Source organism: Rhynchophorus ferrugineus, unplaced genomic scaffold, assembly GCF_030347505.1.
Source record: "Rhynchophorus ferrugineus isolate W39M unplaced genomic scaffold, kcgeb_rfMv2 rfM10, whole genome shotgun sequence".
Lineage (NCBI taxonomy): Eukaryota > Metazoa > Arthropoda > Insecta > Coleoptera > Curculionidae > Rhynchophorus > Rhynchophorus ferrugineus.
The window spans coordinates 16,237,763-16,251,008 of NW_027472589.1; the positions used below are offsets into that span (position 1 = coordinate 16,237,763).

Sequence of the window (13,246 nt, forward strand, 5' to 3'; positions counted from 1 at the left end):
AACACACATCTTAGTACATTAAATTGTGTTGTGTGTGAGGTGACACCTTTTTTTAACTGATTAAATCAAATTTCTTTCCTCCCTTCTTGAAACAAAATAAATACCGACGATGTATAAGCAGTCACCAGAAAATATATTCCCCCTCCCTTTCCTATCGGCTGATCAAATCAACCTATCTCGCATTAATTAAGGAAAACCGTTGTAACAACAACTCCGAACCGGTCCTGGCGGGGTGTTGATCGAGATACTAAGCGGAGGCACGTGGCGGCACGCGACCCAAAGGGCAGGTCAGTACCATCCACCTTTAACTCTTCGGAAGCCCTCTTTATTTCCGCCTAGGTCATCGCGCGCTCTACATTGGGCGCACGGGTCCTACCTCGCGCCCCTTTTGTTTTCGTTTTTATTTTGTTTTCCCTTTTCGGTTCGGTTTTATTGTGTGTCCGAACAAGATATCTTTTATTATCTATGACTTATGGAAAGCAAATATGTGTATTTTTAGTGATGATAGAAAAGTGATAGTCGATATGTATACATCAATTCGCGTTAATTAATTTTACAAGTAAGTTTTTTTTTTATTATTACATTGCAAGATATGTTAAGTTTTTTAACCAATAAGTTTGATAGATAGATTTTATATATTCTATACTTGATTTAATCTCTGGAAATAAATAAACTATAAAAACTCCTTATTTAATATACAAAAGAACTTCATTTTATATGCAAACTAACTGCTTTTTTACTAACTATACCTCACTGTACAAGATCAAGTCTACGTTCTATTTCAGTGGTGTCTAAGAGTCGCAGTACTAAGCGTGTAGTCTTTCATCTTGTGTTACTGTTGGCATCCGAAATTTTCAACATAAATACTTGGTTTTGTATTATCTTGATGAATTAATGATACATCTTAGGAATTCATCCTGAAAGACCCAGGTCTATGCAGGTTGTAATATTTGTTTATGCATTGTTTTTCTTGTATTTCGAATCGAATTATTTTATTTTCGATGTCTACATCCCCACAAATTTTTGTACTAAAGTACATTCTAAGATACCTAACGCTGTTATTGTCGATAATATTATATAATTTATTCTAATCGACTTTTAATGTATTTTGGTTGCTTCTTGGACGATTTAATATTAAAATACTATTTATGTTGAGTTCAAAAAGACACGCGTTCCTTATAATAAAGTAGCATGTAGAAAAAAGAGGCGATTAATAAAATTATAAAATTATATTAAATACGATTAATACATTAGAAATATAAACTAAAGCAATAATAGCAATAAAGCAATAAGTTTAATTATAAAAATAATTGACAAGTTGCTGAAGAGTTTGACTGTAATAAATTAAATTATAAAAAACCAAAATAATAGGTCAATTGAAAAGTCCCCGGCCTACCATAGTAAAACACATATTTTGGCAAAATTAGTTTTTTTTATTCAACATAATTCCTTTTAAGGGTAATACACTAATTATAGCGAAACTCCAACTTTTCGATACCATTTTTGTAGTACGATTTGTCCTTTGTTTCAACACAGGTCTCAGTTTCGGCAATCAACTCTTCATTCGACGAAAATTTCTTCCCAATGAGCATTCTTTTGAGATCTGAGAACAGAAAATAGTTGCTAGGGGCCAGATCTGGAAAACACGGTGGATGAGAAAGCAAATCGAAGCCCAATTCATGGATTTTTACAATCATTTTCACTGACTTGGTGACATGATGCATTGTCTTGGTGAAGCAACACTTTCTTTTTCTTCAAATGCGGCCGATTTTCGGCGATTTCGTCCTTCAACCGGTCCAATAACGCTATGTAATAGCCGCTATTGATGGTCCTTCCTTTTTGAAGGTAGTCAATGGAAATTATTCCATGCGCATCCCAAAATACAGAATCCATAACCTTGTGAGCCGACTGTTGCGTTTTCCCACGCTTTGGAGCGGGTTCGGTGCAATCCACTCGATTGGACTTCGGAGTGAAATGATGGAGCCATCTTTCATCTATTGTCACATATGGACGCAAAACAAGATGATGTACACGTTGAGTTGATATCTTTAGAGTGTCTGCTATTTCATTCATTTTCAATTTACGGTCATTAAAATCATTTTGTGGATTTTTTTTAAGTTTTCGTCGTTAACAAACTCTTTTGGGCATCCACTGCGTTCATCGTCTTCGGTGCTCATTTCACCACGTCTAAACTTAGCATACCAATCCACCATTTATCAACACGCGAAATTCTCTTCTCTCTGGCGAATTCAATTTTTTTCACAATAACAAAAGTTGCTTCACTCAAAATGCTATAATTCACAAACTAATGATTCGACAGCTGTCAAATTTATACACGCATCTTTTGAGGGTTAGGGCTCACTAAAAAACATATGGATTTAATTTTAGTAATGCCATCTATGTATCAGGCCGGGGACTTTTCAATTGACCTGTTACAAATCCATTATGTCCCATTAGTCCTTACCTAATATTGAAAATAATTTCAATATTGAGTACTGAGCATTAATCAACGTTGTACTCTTTTTCTTTACTAACTATACTTCACTCTACAAGCTTGAGTATATATGTTCACTAGTTCACCGTTGTCTGAGAGTCGCTGTACAAAGATTAGAATCTTAGATACTGTTATTATTCTTATTCATATTTCATTAAACTATATCTGGTTGACTTGGTCTTTTGGATAGACTGGTTGGTGTCGACAGTCTTTATTGCTGTTGATGTTTTTCTCCCCGCAACACAGGATAAAACTGCTGTAGTTGTTTCTGAACTGTGTAGCTCTTGTAATTCGCTGTGTGATTACTGTTGCAGTTAATACATTTAAATTTATCGTTTCGAATTTCTCGAGTACTGTCTATAGTTATGTTTATTTTATGTATCTATACAATGTGCGATAGTATGTTTTTATGTGACATTGAGCTTGATAACTTGGATATTGCAAAATTGTTCTTATTGTGATGGTTCGCATTAAATGATATTAGTTTATAATTTACTGATGTCATACACCTTCGTACAATTTCCTTTTGCTTTGAATTCGACATAAACTATTGAGAGAAGATATTTTTAGCAAGACAAATTTCAAATATTATATTTACTAGATCATGACTTTGTTCACTTAACCCTTAATGGTGTTAAAGGCCATGGCGTGGTGTGAACTTCTTAGCAAAAATTCGAATATCTTTTCAGATCTTGACCTGAATGTATGACGTTTAGATACCGAGTCAACAAACTGTAAAAATATTAATATAATTTCATGACATATACAAAACATTAAATTATCAACAAAACAAATCTAAATTAATAAAACTGTTTGGGTTCGGCACCGACTTCAAAGTAGTTAGTTGGTAGTAGTTAAAATAATACTGTAAATAGATAAATAGGTTTAGGTGGGTATTAAGCTATATTGTGAGTATGTAGTAGAATATAAAATACGTGTAGTAGATAGGTTAAATAAGATTTTTGTTTATTTTTATTTAGTTATTACAACTAATATTATGTACATATTTTATTTTTAAATGTTTCTTTGACTATTTTTTAATTTTTAGTGAGTTCCTTATTTATTTTCCTGAAGTCGGTTCAATTTTTTATGTTAAAAATATTTTATAAATATGTTAGCTTTTTTTATAGCATTTTACAAAATTCACAACATTTACAAAATATTTTGTATTTTTTTTATTTTTATGTATTAAAACAGATCTAGGATTTTGCTTTGAGATACTGTACCTCTCTGGAAGTAGCTTTAACCTAAGGTCCATAACATTAATGGGGGGGGGGGATTTATTTAACCAAAATGACCATCTTCTGAAGTGTTAGTAAACGATGGTCTCTGTGGATTATATTCTAATGACGTTTTAGTAGATTTTTTGTTGATGATTCTACGCTATGTATACTGCTATTCATTTAATCTATATTGTCCATAATATCAAGTGTATTTAATGGATATGCTGGTCATGTTTTTGCTGAAGGTGTTATTTGGGCGAAATGACCACTTCTTGATGTTCCAGCAAACTATGCTCTATGTCGGTTATATTCCAATGCCCACTTGCTATATATTGTCGTAAAGGGTTATACGATTTTTTAAAAATTAATTACATCTTACATTAAATATCAGTGGTACAACCTTAAATTATAAATTAATTTACTACTACTGTTCTGTTATATTTGCAGGCAAGGCTATTATGGAATTAATACATCGGTATGTATATCACAAATGAAATTAAAACTAAACGATTTAAGCTAATGTTAAAACTACATTTATACACTATGACAAAGAAGTTCGTTCTAAAGTTTGCATGGTTTAATTCGTTCTAATCTTCTGATTCCCTGCATGTTGTCCAGTAGCTACATTGATTCCATATTGCTCTGATTTAGCTACTCTAGTTCATGTTTTAGGCGAAATCTTGGATCACTTCGTATATCCATTTGATCCAAATGGACTTTATAATTGCCTAATAAACCAATATATTTGATTTTAGGTCAAGTTTAGAGTATCTTCCGACTAACCAGTACAATTGCTTGACGTTGAGTCTATTCTGCTGTGCTTTTCCTCTAATAAGATGTTTCCAATTTAACCTACCGCTACTTGCTTGATTCCGTTTGAGGAATCGGGCATCCGTCAAGTGATATAATTAGATTTTTGTAATTTAGCACCAACGCAAAATTATCATGAATAGATTTGGAACTATTAGGCTGGACTGTTGAGTCTCTAGTCCATTTGTCGATCTTGTTGGCTGCTACTTGTACTTTTTGATGATAACTGTATCGTCGGCAAATGTTCCAAGTACTATTTCTCTTGTTGTTGTCTTTTGAATTGTACACACGTCCAATCGACACTATGGCTTGAAAGATTATTTTTAAAAAATGTATATAGCATTAAAATTATTTCAATGAGTATCTCAAGAAAGCGTTCGGTATAATTTAAGTAATTCATTTATTGGTATTATCATTTTCAGCGAAATTCGACTTTGTATCAAAAATCTTATGGCAGTTATGAAATATTTCTATGCCTCACACGATGAGGTCTCGGACGTCTTCGACGCCCACAACTACTTCTCCGGCTGCCAGCCGAATTTTTATGAGCGATCTCTACCAGTAACGCTCAATCAACAACCCGGTTTCATAAAAGTCGAAGACGCCATCAATCTGCGACCCCAACTAGCGGCCAGGACGCCCGATGTTTACGATAACAACACGTACGAGTCGTTCCTGTCCAGCGCCTCGTTAACCGGCGAAGAAAAACTCACTTACGGTACGCACTTACGATCCCCAGATCATTTTCCGAAATTTATTACCGAACGCCTGATTTTTTTTTCTTTCGCAGGTAACATAAATTTTTTCACTCTGGACAACAGCCGATATGATAAGGACGAACAATCGGAGGACAGCGCGATAGAATCGAAAAAGAAGAGCGCGAGGAAACGGAAGGTGTCCGTTCGAGACCGACCAGCTTCCCCAACGATAATGAAAAGGCGGAGATTGGCGGCTAACGCCCGAGAACGACGAAGAATGAACGGGTAAATGTTACTCCCAAAATGTTCATCCAAATCTATTTGCTCATTACTATATATTTCTCGTTATTACTTCGTTTAATTTATGGTTAACTATAGTCCGTCCAATAAAGCAAATAACTCATGTCATCTGAACATCGCAATGTTGCCGATCAAGTCTGAGTTTCAGTTCATTTTGGATTTGACGTACAACAAAATTGGAATCTAAATAAAATAATTAAACCAAAATACTTTTATCAAATATAATATATTTTAACATTATAGTGCATCTAATGAATATATTATTGAAGGACATTAACCTATAATTAATTATACAATTATAATAGTTTGTAGGTTAGGATTATGTTTTATTATATTTACATTGAACTCTTTTTCCATAGGAGTTAGGGTTCTAAGCGATTTTTTTATGTGGTGATATACTCCATATTTGCAAGTAGCATATTTCACTTTCATTAGAGAAAATATTTACCTTTTACGTTTAGTTCCTCCTTCTTTCGGTGTAGTGTTTCCTTGTAACTTTACTACCTGTATATATCTTTCTTGATAAAACTAGATTTAATAACTGTATTCTCCCTAATTATTTTCACTAAATGCTCATGTATATTCTGAACATTAACACACATATCTGTACCCATAAATCTTTTACATCATACAACAATATTTGCTACAGTTATATATTGATTATATACTCGTATCCTGTCTTGGAAATTGTCATCATAGAATCACAATTCCATATTGAAAGTTTCATTCAAGTCAATAACTAAACTGTTCTTTATTTTTATTAAAATTTCCAATATATCTACCATTCGTTCACAAATCCAATTTGTTAATTTCTTCTTCGATATGTCTGATCAAGTTTATCCAGATCTAAGATGTTAATTAACCATTCTTGTTTCCAGCATGAAGAACAATATATCTGCAATGAATTATTAACAAAAGTTGTGACTAACAAAACCTAATCAATTGCTATTCCATCGTTTACATTTTTCCATCAACTTTTATTGTCTTAACACTACTTTTATTATCATACCATTGGGTATATTGGTCCCATTCTGGAATATCCATGTTTCAACTAAATATACAAATTTAAATAATAAGCCTCCTTTGATTTTATAATATACTTTTAAAAATTGTACTCTTTTAAAATCAATGTCTAGAATTTTCATTAGACCTTCCCGTTGGTTATGTTTACATCATTTAAATACTATATTACTCAACAGAAAGGATTTTCTTCATCCCTCAAATAGATCCATGTCTATATAGACTAGTTATTTCCTCTAAAATAACTATATTAAATTATGTCTATATTGAAAAAACGGACGGACGGTTTCTTTTCGGTGAATCCAAAATTATATTTTTTGAGATATTTCTGTAACCATGTTCTAAATTGCAATACGCTAAAAATATTTTCAATAAAAACCGCTGTAACTTAATATTTAACAGTAAAAATGGTTACTTCTCTAACAAATTTTACCGGTAAAGTGGGGGCATCCATAATCTCGTTCCTGTTCAAAGTAACTGACGCAATCTGTTCTGTCTGGCTTCGGCTTTCTCAATCAGTGTAATAATAAGCAGCTATTTGAAATTTACCAAAACAAGCAAAGTGTTAAAACAACCTTTGTCGGTGTATAACCTGAAGTTATATGTAATATTTTGATGAATTTTGCAGACGCTTGACATCCGAGCGACTTTTTCAGGCAGCTGGCAGGTTCGGTTACATGGTTAAATCGTATTTCTTCTTAGTTGAATAAAATAAGAATTTACTAAAACTAATTTACAAATTACGACAGGCAATACAATAAATATCTTAATTACGTGAGTTCACTGTTATTTTCAATTGATTATAGTTAGTGTTTACTTGGGATATATAATTTTATATAAAATCATATAATGAAACAAAATATAGTCAGCCTTAAATCAATTAATCCATCTACATTTATTTTGTTTCTGCAATTTTTTATTTTCAGTCAGTGTTGTCATCTAAGCTTTGTGATTTTACACAGCCAATTTAGCATTTTAAAGTGGATTTACTTAAAGTGTATACAAAATCACTAAACAGGATACATAGAGCACATTGACAATTGCTAAAATCTGTTAAATATATATCCGAACCCAATACATTATAATTTATCAGGTAACAGCAACAATCGTCAATATTGATATTGATGTATAATGTGCAATCAAAAATACCATAAGAAATATTTGTTATTACTTCTTCTTCTTATACCATAAGAAATATTCTTACACTTCCTTATTAAATGATATAAATCAATCCAGTACAAAAATATATTTTGATATTTTATGTTATTTTGCATGGGTACAATGATATAAAAGTACATATATTAGTAATACTATAAGTAAAGTTATTAAAAAAGCCCTTGGGCTAATGATTCCCTTTTTGTACTTCTATTTGCAGAAAGTCTAAATATACAATTAAACCTAAATATTTTAACTAGATATTTTCTTCAGGTTAAATGAAGCCTTCGACAGACTGAGACAGGTAATCCCCAGTCTCGATGCAGAACACAAATTAAGCAAGTTCGAGACTCTACAGATGGCGCAGTCGTACATCAACGCCCTGAGGGAGCTCCTAGCCCTGAGCGAAACGTGACTATCGCGAAACAGAACCTCTCTCCCCAAGTAGTTTTTGCATTTTGTAGGACACCATTTTTGTTTGAGTGCGAGAAAGTGCATTTTACGATTTCTCTTTATTTTCGTTTCTTTCTATACCCTCTACCATGAATAATTTCTAGTCTGAGTCCAAAAATATATATTGTAATTTTATACGGAACTAATGGCAAATGATCTCGGCCTGTTCGTATAATATCGGCATAGAATAAATATATGATCTATTTTTGTATTTGTAAATAATAAAATTAGTGTTTATAATGATTTTTATTTTATATTAATAGGATAAAAAGATAGTTACAAACTGTAAAGAAAAATTTAAAAACCACCTTTAAGAAACAAAACATGTTTCTAATAAATTTTAAGATATTTCTCATAAAACTTAGTTAAAAGCTACAAGAGATCACATAGACTGCAGAAATGCGTAAGCTGTACTATCCACTAAAACCATTTGAAATATTACATAAAAACAAATATATATATATATATATATATATATATATATATATATATATATATATATATATATATATATATAATAGTTCTTAGTACTACATGTTTTGCTTTAATTAAAATACAAATTACAAAATATTATCTAGCATGCATTTAATATACGAAATACAAAATAAACTTTAGTTCTATCTTTAAAATATGATAACAGTATTTTAACTATTTTAATTTAAAATTCAAAATACAATGAGGTGTTAGGTTATGTAAATAGAACAGAACTAACCTTACCCGTAAAAGAAAAATGTCCATTCATGAGCATTAGATTTTTAAATATACTAACAGACAAACAGGCGACAATATGCCTGTTAAAGAAAACAATCTTTTTTACAGAGTACAAACTTGTGTTATATTATTATTTAATCTCCTTGAAGAATAGAAACGTTTTACTTTTATCGTTTAGACAGCTGATTAACTCTAACTGTCTGTTATCGATCCAATGTACGCAAAAACAATAAAATTATGATCTTCTTTACTAGCACTGTAGCTCCCTAGTATTATTTCAAGTTTTTTCTAATTTGCCTTTAAGGCACGAATTGCAAATTAAATTCAGCAAGGTAGTGTACTGGATCCAGTACTATACAAATAAAAATAACCACTGTGGCAACATACGCAGACGTCACGGAAGTCTTAGCCTCCCTTGAAGAACCAGCCATAGCATCAATTAACCCACAAACACAGCTAAATCAAATACAAATGTAGCTGAAAACATAGCGAATAAAAGCCAACGAATCAAAATCCAGTAATATAACTTTTACGCTCCGTAGAAGAACATGTCCACAAGTCTATAACAATAATTGTCAACTCCCGCAAGCAGAGGATGCTAAATATATTGGTATGCACCTACATCGACGCCTAACTTGGAAAAAGCAAACTGAACACGGAAACAACTTGGACTTGAATTGGAATCTTCATCTAGAACCAATAACGGGTGTACTTCAACGTGTTTGTATGAAGAACTTCGAAAGAGTGCCAGTACATCCTAATGTATTCGATAATAAGCTAAGTATGCGAAGTGACAGTGAAGAGCGTAGACAAAAACTTCTAACAACATCCGATTTAATTAATGGACATATACATAGACTTTAGAATACTTTTAGAATGATTTTATATTTCTATACTATATATATATATATATATATATATATATATATATATATATATATATATATATATATATATATATGTATATATAGTATAGAAAACTATTACTAAGAAATATGTATTTCTATTTCAATGAATTTCAATGACATATTTCAATTACGAGTAGTTGAAATACTGCCCAACCCTGAGTTTATAGCTTACTGCAATACACAAACCGCTGGACAATTCACAACAAGATTACATGATTCTAAAATATATACACATACACACAAAATTTCCCTCCGCATATTAAAAATTCATTGTCCGTTATAAATTCTTGCTTTTCAGAAATTTGTCGCTTCTAAATGTATAAGTAATAATTCTCAGAAAAGAATTCCTCTCTTTTTCTTATGTATTTCAGCTTCCGAAAATATTAAGCTTATCGTTATGAATTTCTTCGCCATCACAGCATTTTCAAGTTATAGTTCATAGTTTATAGTTATGCAACCACAGTAGCCGAAACTTGGATGAAACGCTGCAACCAGTTGTGACATTGACCAAAGTGAATACTGTTATGTTAATAGTAACTTTAATAGAGTCCCTAGATACGCTCAAACAGCAGCTTGAATTAAAAAGTAGTTCAAATTGGCGGGAGTTTAACAAAAGCATTAATATATTTTTAAATTAACTCTAAACTTTTAATTTTAGATTTGAGTTAATCCATTAAATACAGAATTTACTTCCTTAATTTATGTTTAATTAACTATGCGTTCACTTTGGACATCTAACTTCATATAACATTATATAATGAAAACAGCTGTATTTATTTTGTTCTTGTAATTTTTCATTTTCAGTTGTGTTGTTATCTAAGTTTTGTGATGTTATTCTATATATATAGAACAAATTCAGTATTTCAAAGTGGTTTTATTTAAAGTGTATACTAAATCACTAAACGGGATAGACAAACCACATTGACAATTGTTAAAATCTATTAAATATATCAATGCAAACTATTCGAACCCAATTCATTATCAATTATCTACTAACAGCAACAATCATCATTAGGAATATTGGTCACCAAGTGAGTGACCATTTATACTACAGTATAAAAAATGATCGAAACAGAAGTACCACAAAAACTATTTTCAAACTTGTATGTCATTATGTATGGGTACGATGATCTAAGAATACATATACAGAATATGATATGATATAACTAAAATTATGAACAAAAAAGCTCTTAAGGTTGGTGGATCTCTTTTTACACAAAGACTGAAATATTTTAACAGTAGCTCATGCTAGAGAGCCATATAAAATGAACTTGATCTATACAAATGAAACTAAATAACCACTACCTAATATATGTGGTAGTATTGTTAGCTAATTGAAACCAAATATACTTAAATTTATATCAAATAAACAAGCTACATTTATTAAAAATTTCCATTTTTTCAATTGATTTTGACCTGGTTTTGTGATGTATATTTGCGTGTTTTATCCACTTTACTTTTATAATATTACCAAAATGGGATACTGTTGTTGTTAAAATCTACAAAATATATAACTGCAATCAATCAGACCGTAATGCAAATACAATAATTATATACACAACAAACATGAGTAACAAAAAAAAAATTCTGAGAATCTGTAAAGATATTAGTTGTTAAATAATTTTACTGGAGTTTATTGAATGAGACTATTGTAGCAAAACATATTTAATCAAACAGATCACAACAAAACGATTCCTTACATGTGTCGTCCGAGCTCAAGCTACATAACTCTTAGTTTCCTGCGACACTGCACAAAACATTTGAAGGGAATTTAAAAATACTTACTACATAATACTTCTCGCTTACATTTAAGAATTATATAAATTAGAATGAACCGGATCTACTTACAAGAAACTGAACAACCACTATCACGTATGTAGTAACAGTTGATATGATGAGACCTAAAGTACCCAGATTTAAATCAAAGAAACCAACCACACATATCACAGGCTTCCTATTTTTCATTGTATCCATTAAATGGTTGAGCTTATCTGTGAGCTTTGCCACATTTTTCTGTTGCGATGACTCCGTAATTCGGTCCAGTGAACGACTACAACATTTTAAAGCCATTTTATTTGCGTTTTCTATATGGTTACCAGAATAAGATAGTACTGTTGCTAAAGCCTACAAATTATAATAGTACACTCAATCAAAATGCGATATAAATATAAATCTGATACATACAAACGTGGCTAGTAACCATAAAAAATATATCACAATCATCATTGCCGAGACTGGGTACCCATTAATTGTCGTACCATTTATACTAAGTTGGATAATGACGATAGTACACCAGAAAATGTTTGAAATAATATATACAACAGATCCCAACAAGACCATCCCTATTTTTTGGTTGAACACATCTACCACATCGCAGATATCATCATATTGCATAGCTGTTTTATTTAGCTTCCTAATATACGCTGATTCTTTGCTCCGAAAGGAGTTAAGCTTAGTGCTAATTGATTGATCATAGAAATACGACTTTTCTATATAGGTGAGCATCGCAATAATATTGTAAAACCTCTCGGATAATCTTTTAAGAACAGTCATCACCGAAAACATCGCCAAACAAAATAAGTAAAATTCCAGGTCTTTAAATAAATAATACTGATAGTAGCTCCAGCCAAATTCGTCCACAACTGATATTAAATCCAACATGACCAAAAAAAGAATCACTGCATAAAATAAATTCACTGTATTCCTGGAGAGAAATGATTGCTTGCTGACAAACTGTCTCTCCCAATCTTCATAAGGAATTAACTTATATACACTGGCGTATTTATGATAATTCACAAAATTGATGATATTCGAAAATAATCTGGCCAAACTAGCGATGTGATCGACAGTTTTAACAGCCGGATGGAGATCTTTATATAGATAGGCATACTTTGCAAAAATTGAATATGAGTGGCCAGTACAAAGCAACAATACCATCGAGATAGTAAAATATCTATGACGCCATTTGTTTTTAAAAAAAAACAAACTTGTTCTTAGCATAAATGGATGACCATTCGGTAACATTATTACACTATGTCCGACTTTTCAGCAAAGATATATAAGTGTCACCATTAATTAGAAATATATAAATGTTAAATAAATTCCTATTCATGTCCTATTAGGACTAATTTCCAATATCCATTTATCTGACAATTTTGAGTTATGGCTTTCAATTCAGAAAACCTATGCTTGTAATTAATTTAATTACATAATTTCCCTCCATAGGGTATTTAGGTAAGAATCAAAGGTTTATTAAATAGTAATGATGATTAATAAAGCATTCTTAAACAACTCTAATAAAAGACACATATGGTTTTAGTAAATAATACTGTAATAATAAATAAAAGACATATTCAAATAATAAAAAAAGTCCAAAAATTGACGAAATTGGTGTTACAGTTTTTTTTTTAATTATCAAGTTGTACAAATTAACAAATAATAGCAAGAAATATGTAACAATCACTGGAAAAAGTG

The 13,246-nt window shown here is 31.2% G+C and overlaps 1 protein-coding gene across 1 annotated transcript; it reads left to right on the forward strand.

Annotated features, from left to right (window-relative positions):
* The first annotated feature begins 4,986 nt into the window (after positions 1 to 4,986).
* Positions 4,987 to 8,177, forward strand: LOC143203404 (uncharacterized). The gene is made up of 3 exons (XM_076415522.1): positions 4,987 to 5,245; positions 5,318 to 5,510; positions 7,974 to 8,177. The coding sequence occupies exons 1-3, from the start codon at positions 4,987 to 4,989 to the stop codon at positions 8,113 to 8,115; spliced, it is 594 nt and encodes a 197-aa protein (XP_076271637.1). The 3' UTR covers positions 8,116 to 8,177.
* Positions 8,178 to 13,246: the final 5,069 nt, after the last annotated feature.

Coding starts and splice junctions, on each gene's coding strand:
- LOC143203404 (XM_076415522.1), top strand. CDS start 4,987: ATGAAATATTTCTATGCCTCACACGATGAGGTCTCGGACGTCTTCGAC. Junction 5,246..5,317: donor CGAAGAAAAACTCACTTACG/GTACGCACTTAC, acceptor TTTCTTTCGCAG/GTAACATAAATTTTTTCACT. Junction 5,511..7,973: donor GAACGACGAAGAATGAACGG/GTAAATGTTACT, acceptor TATTTTCTTCAG/GTTAAATGAAGCCTTCGACA.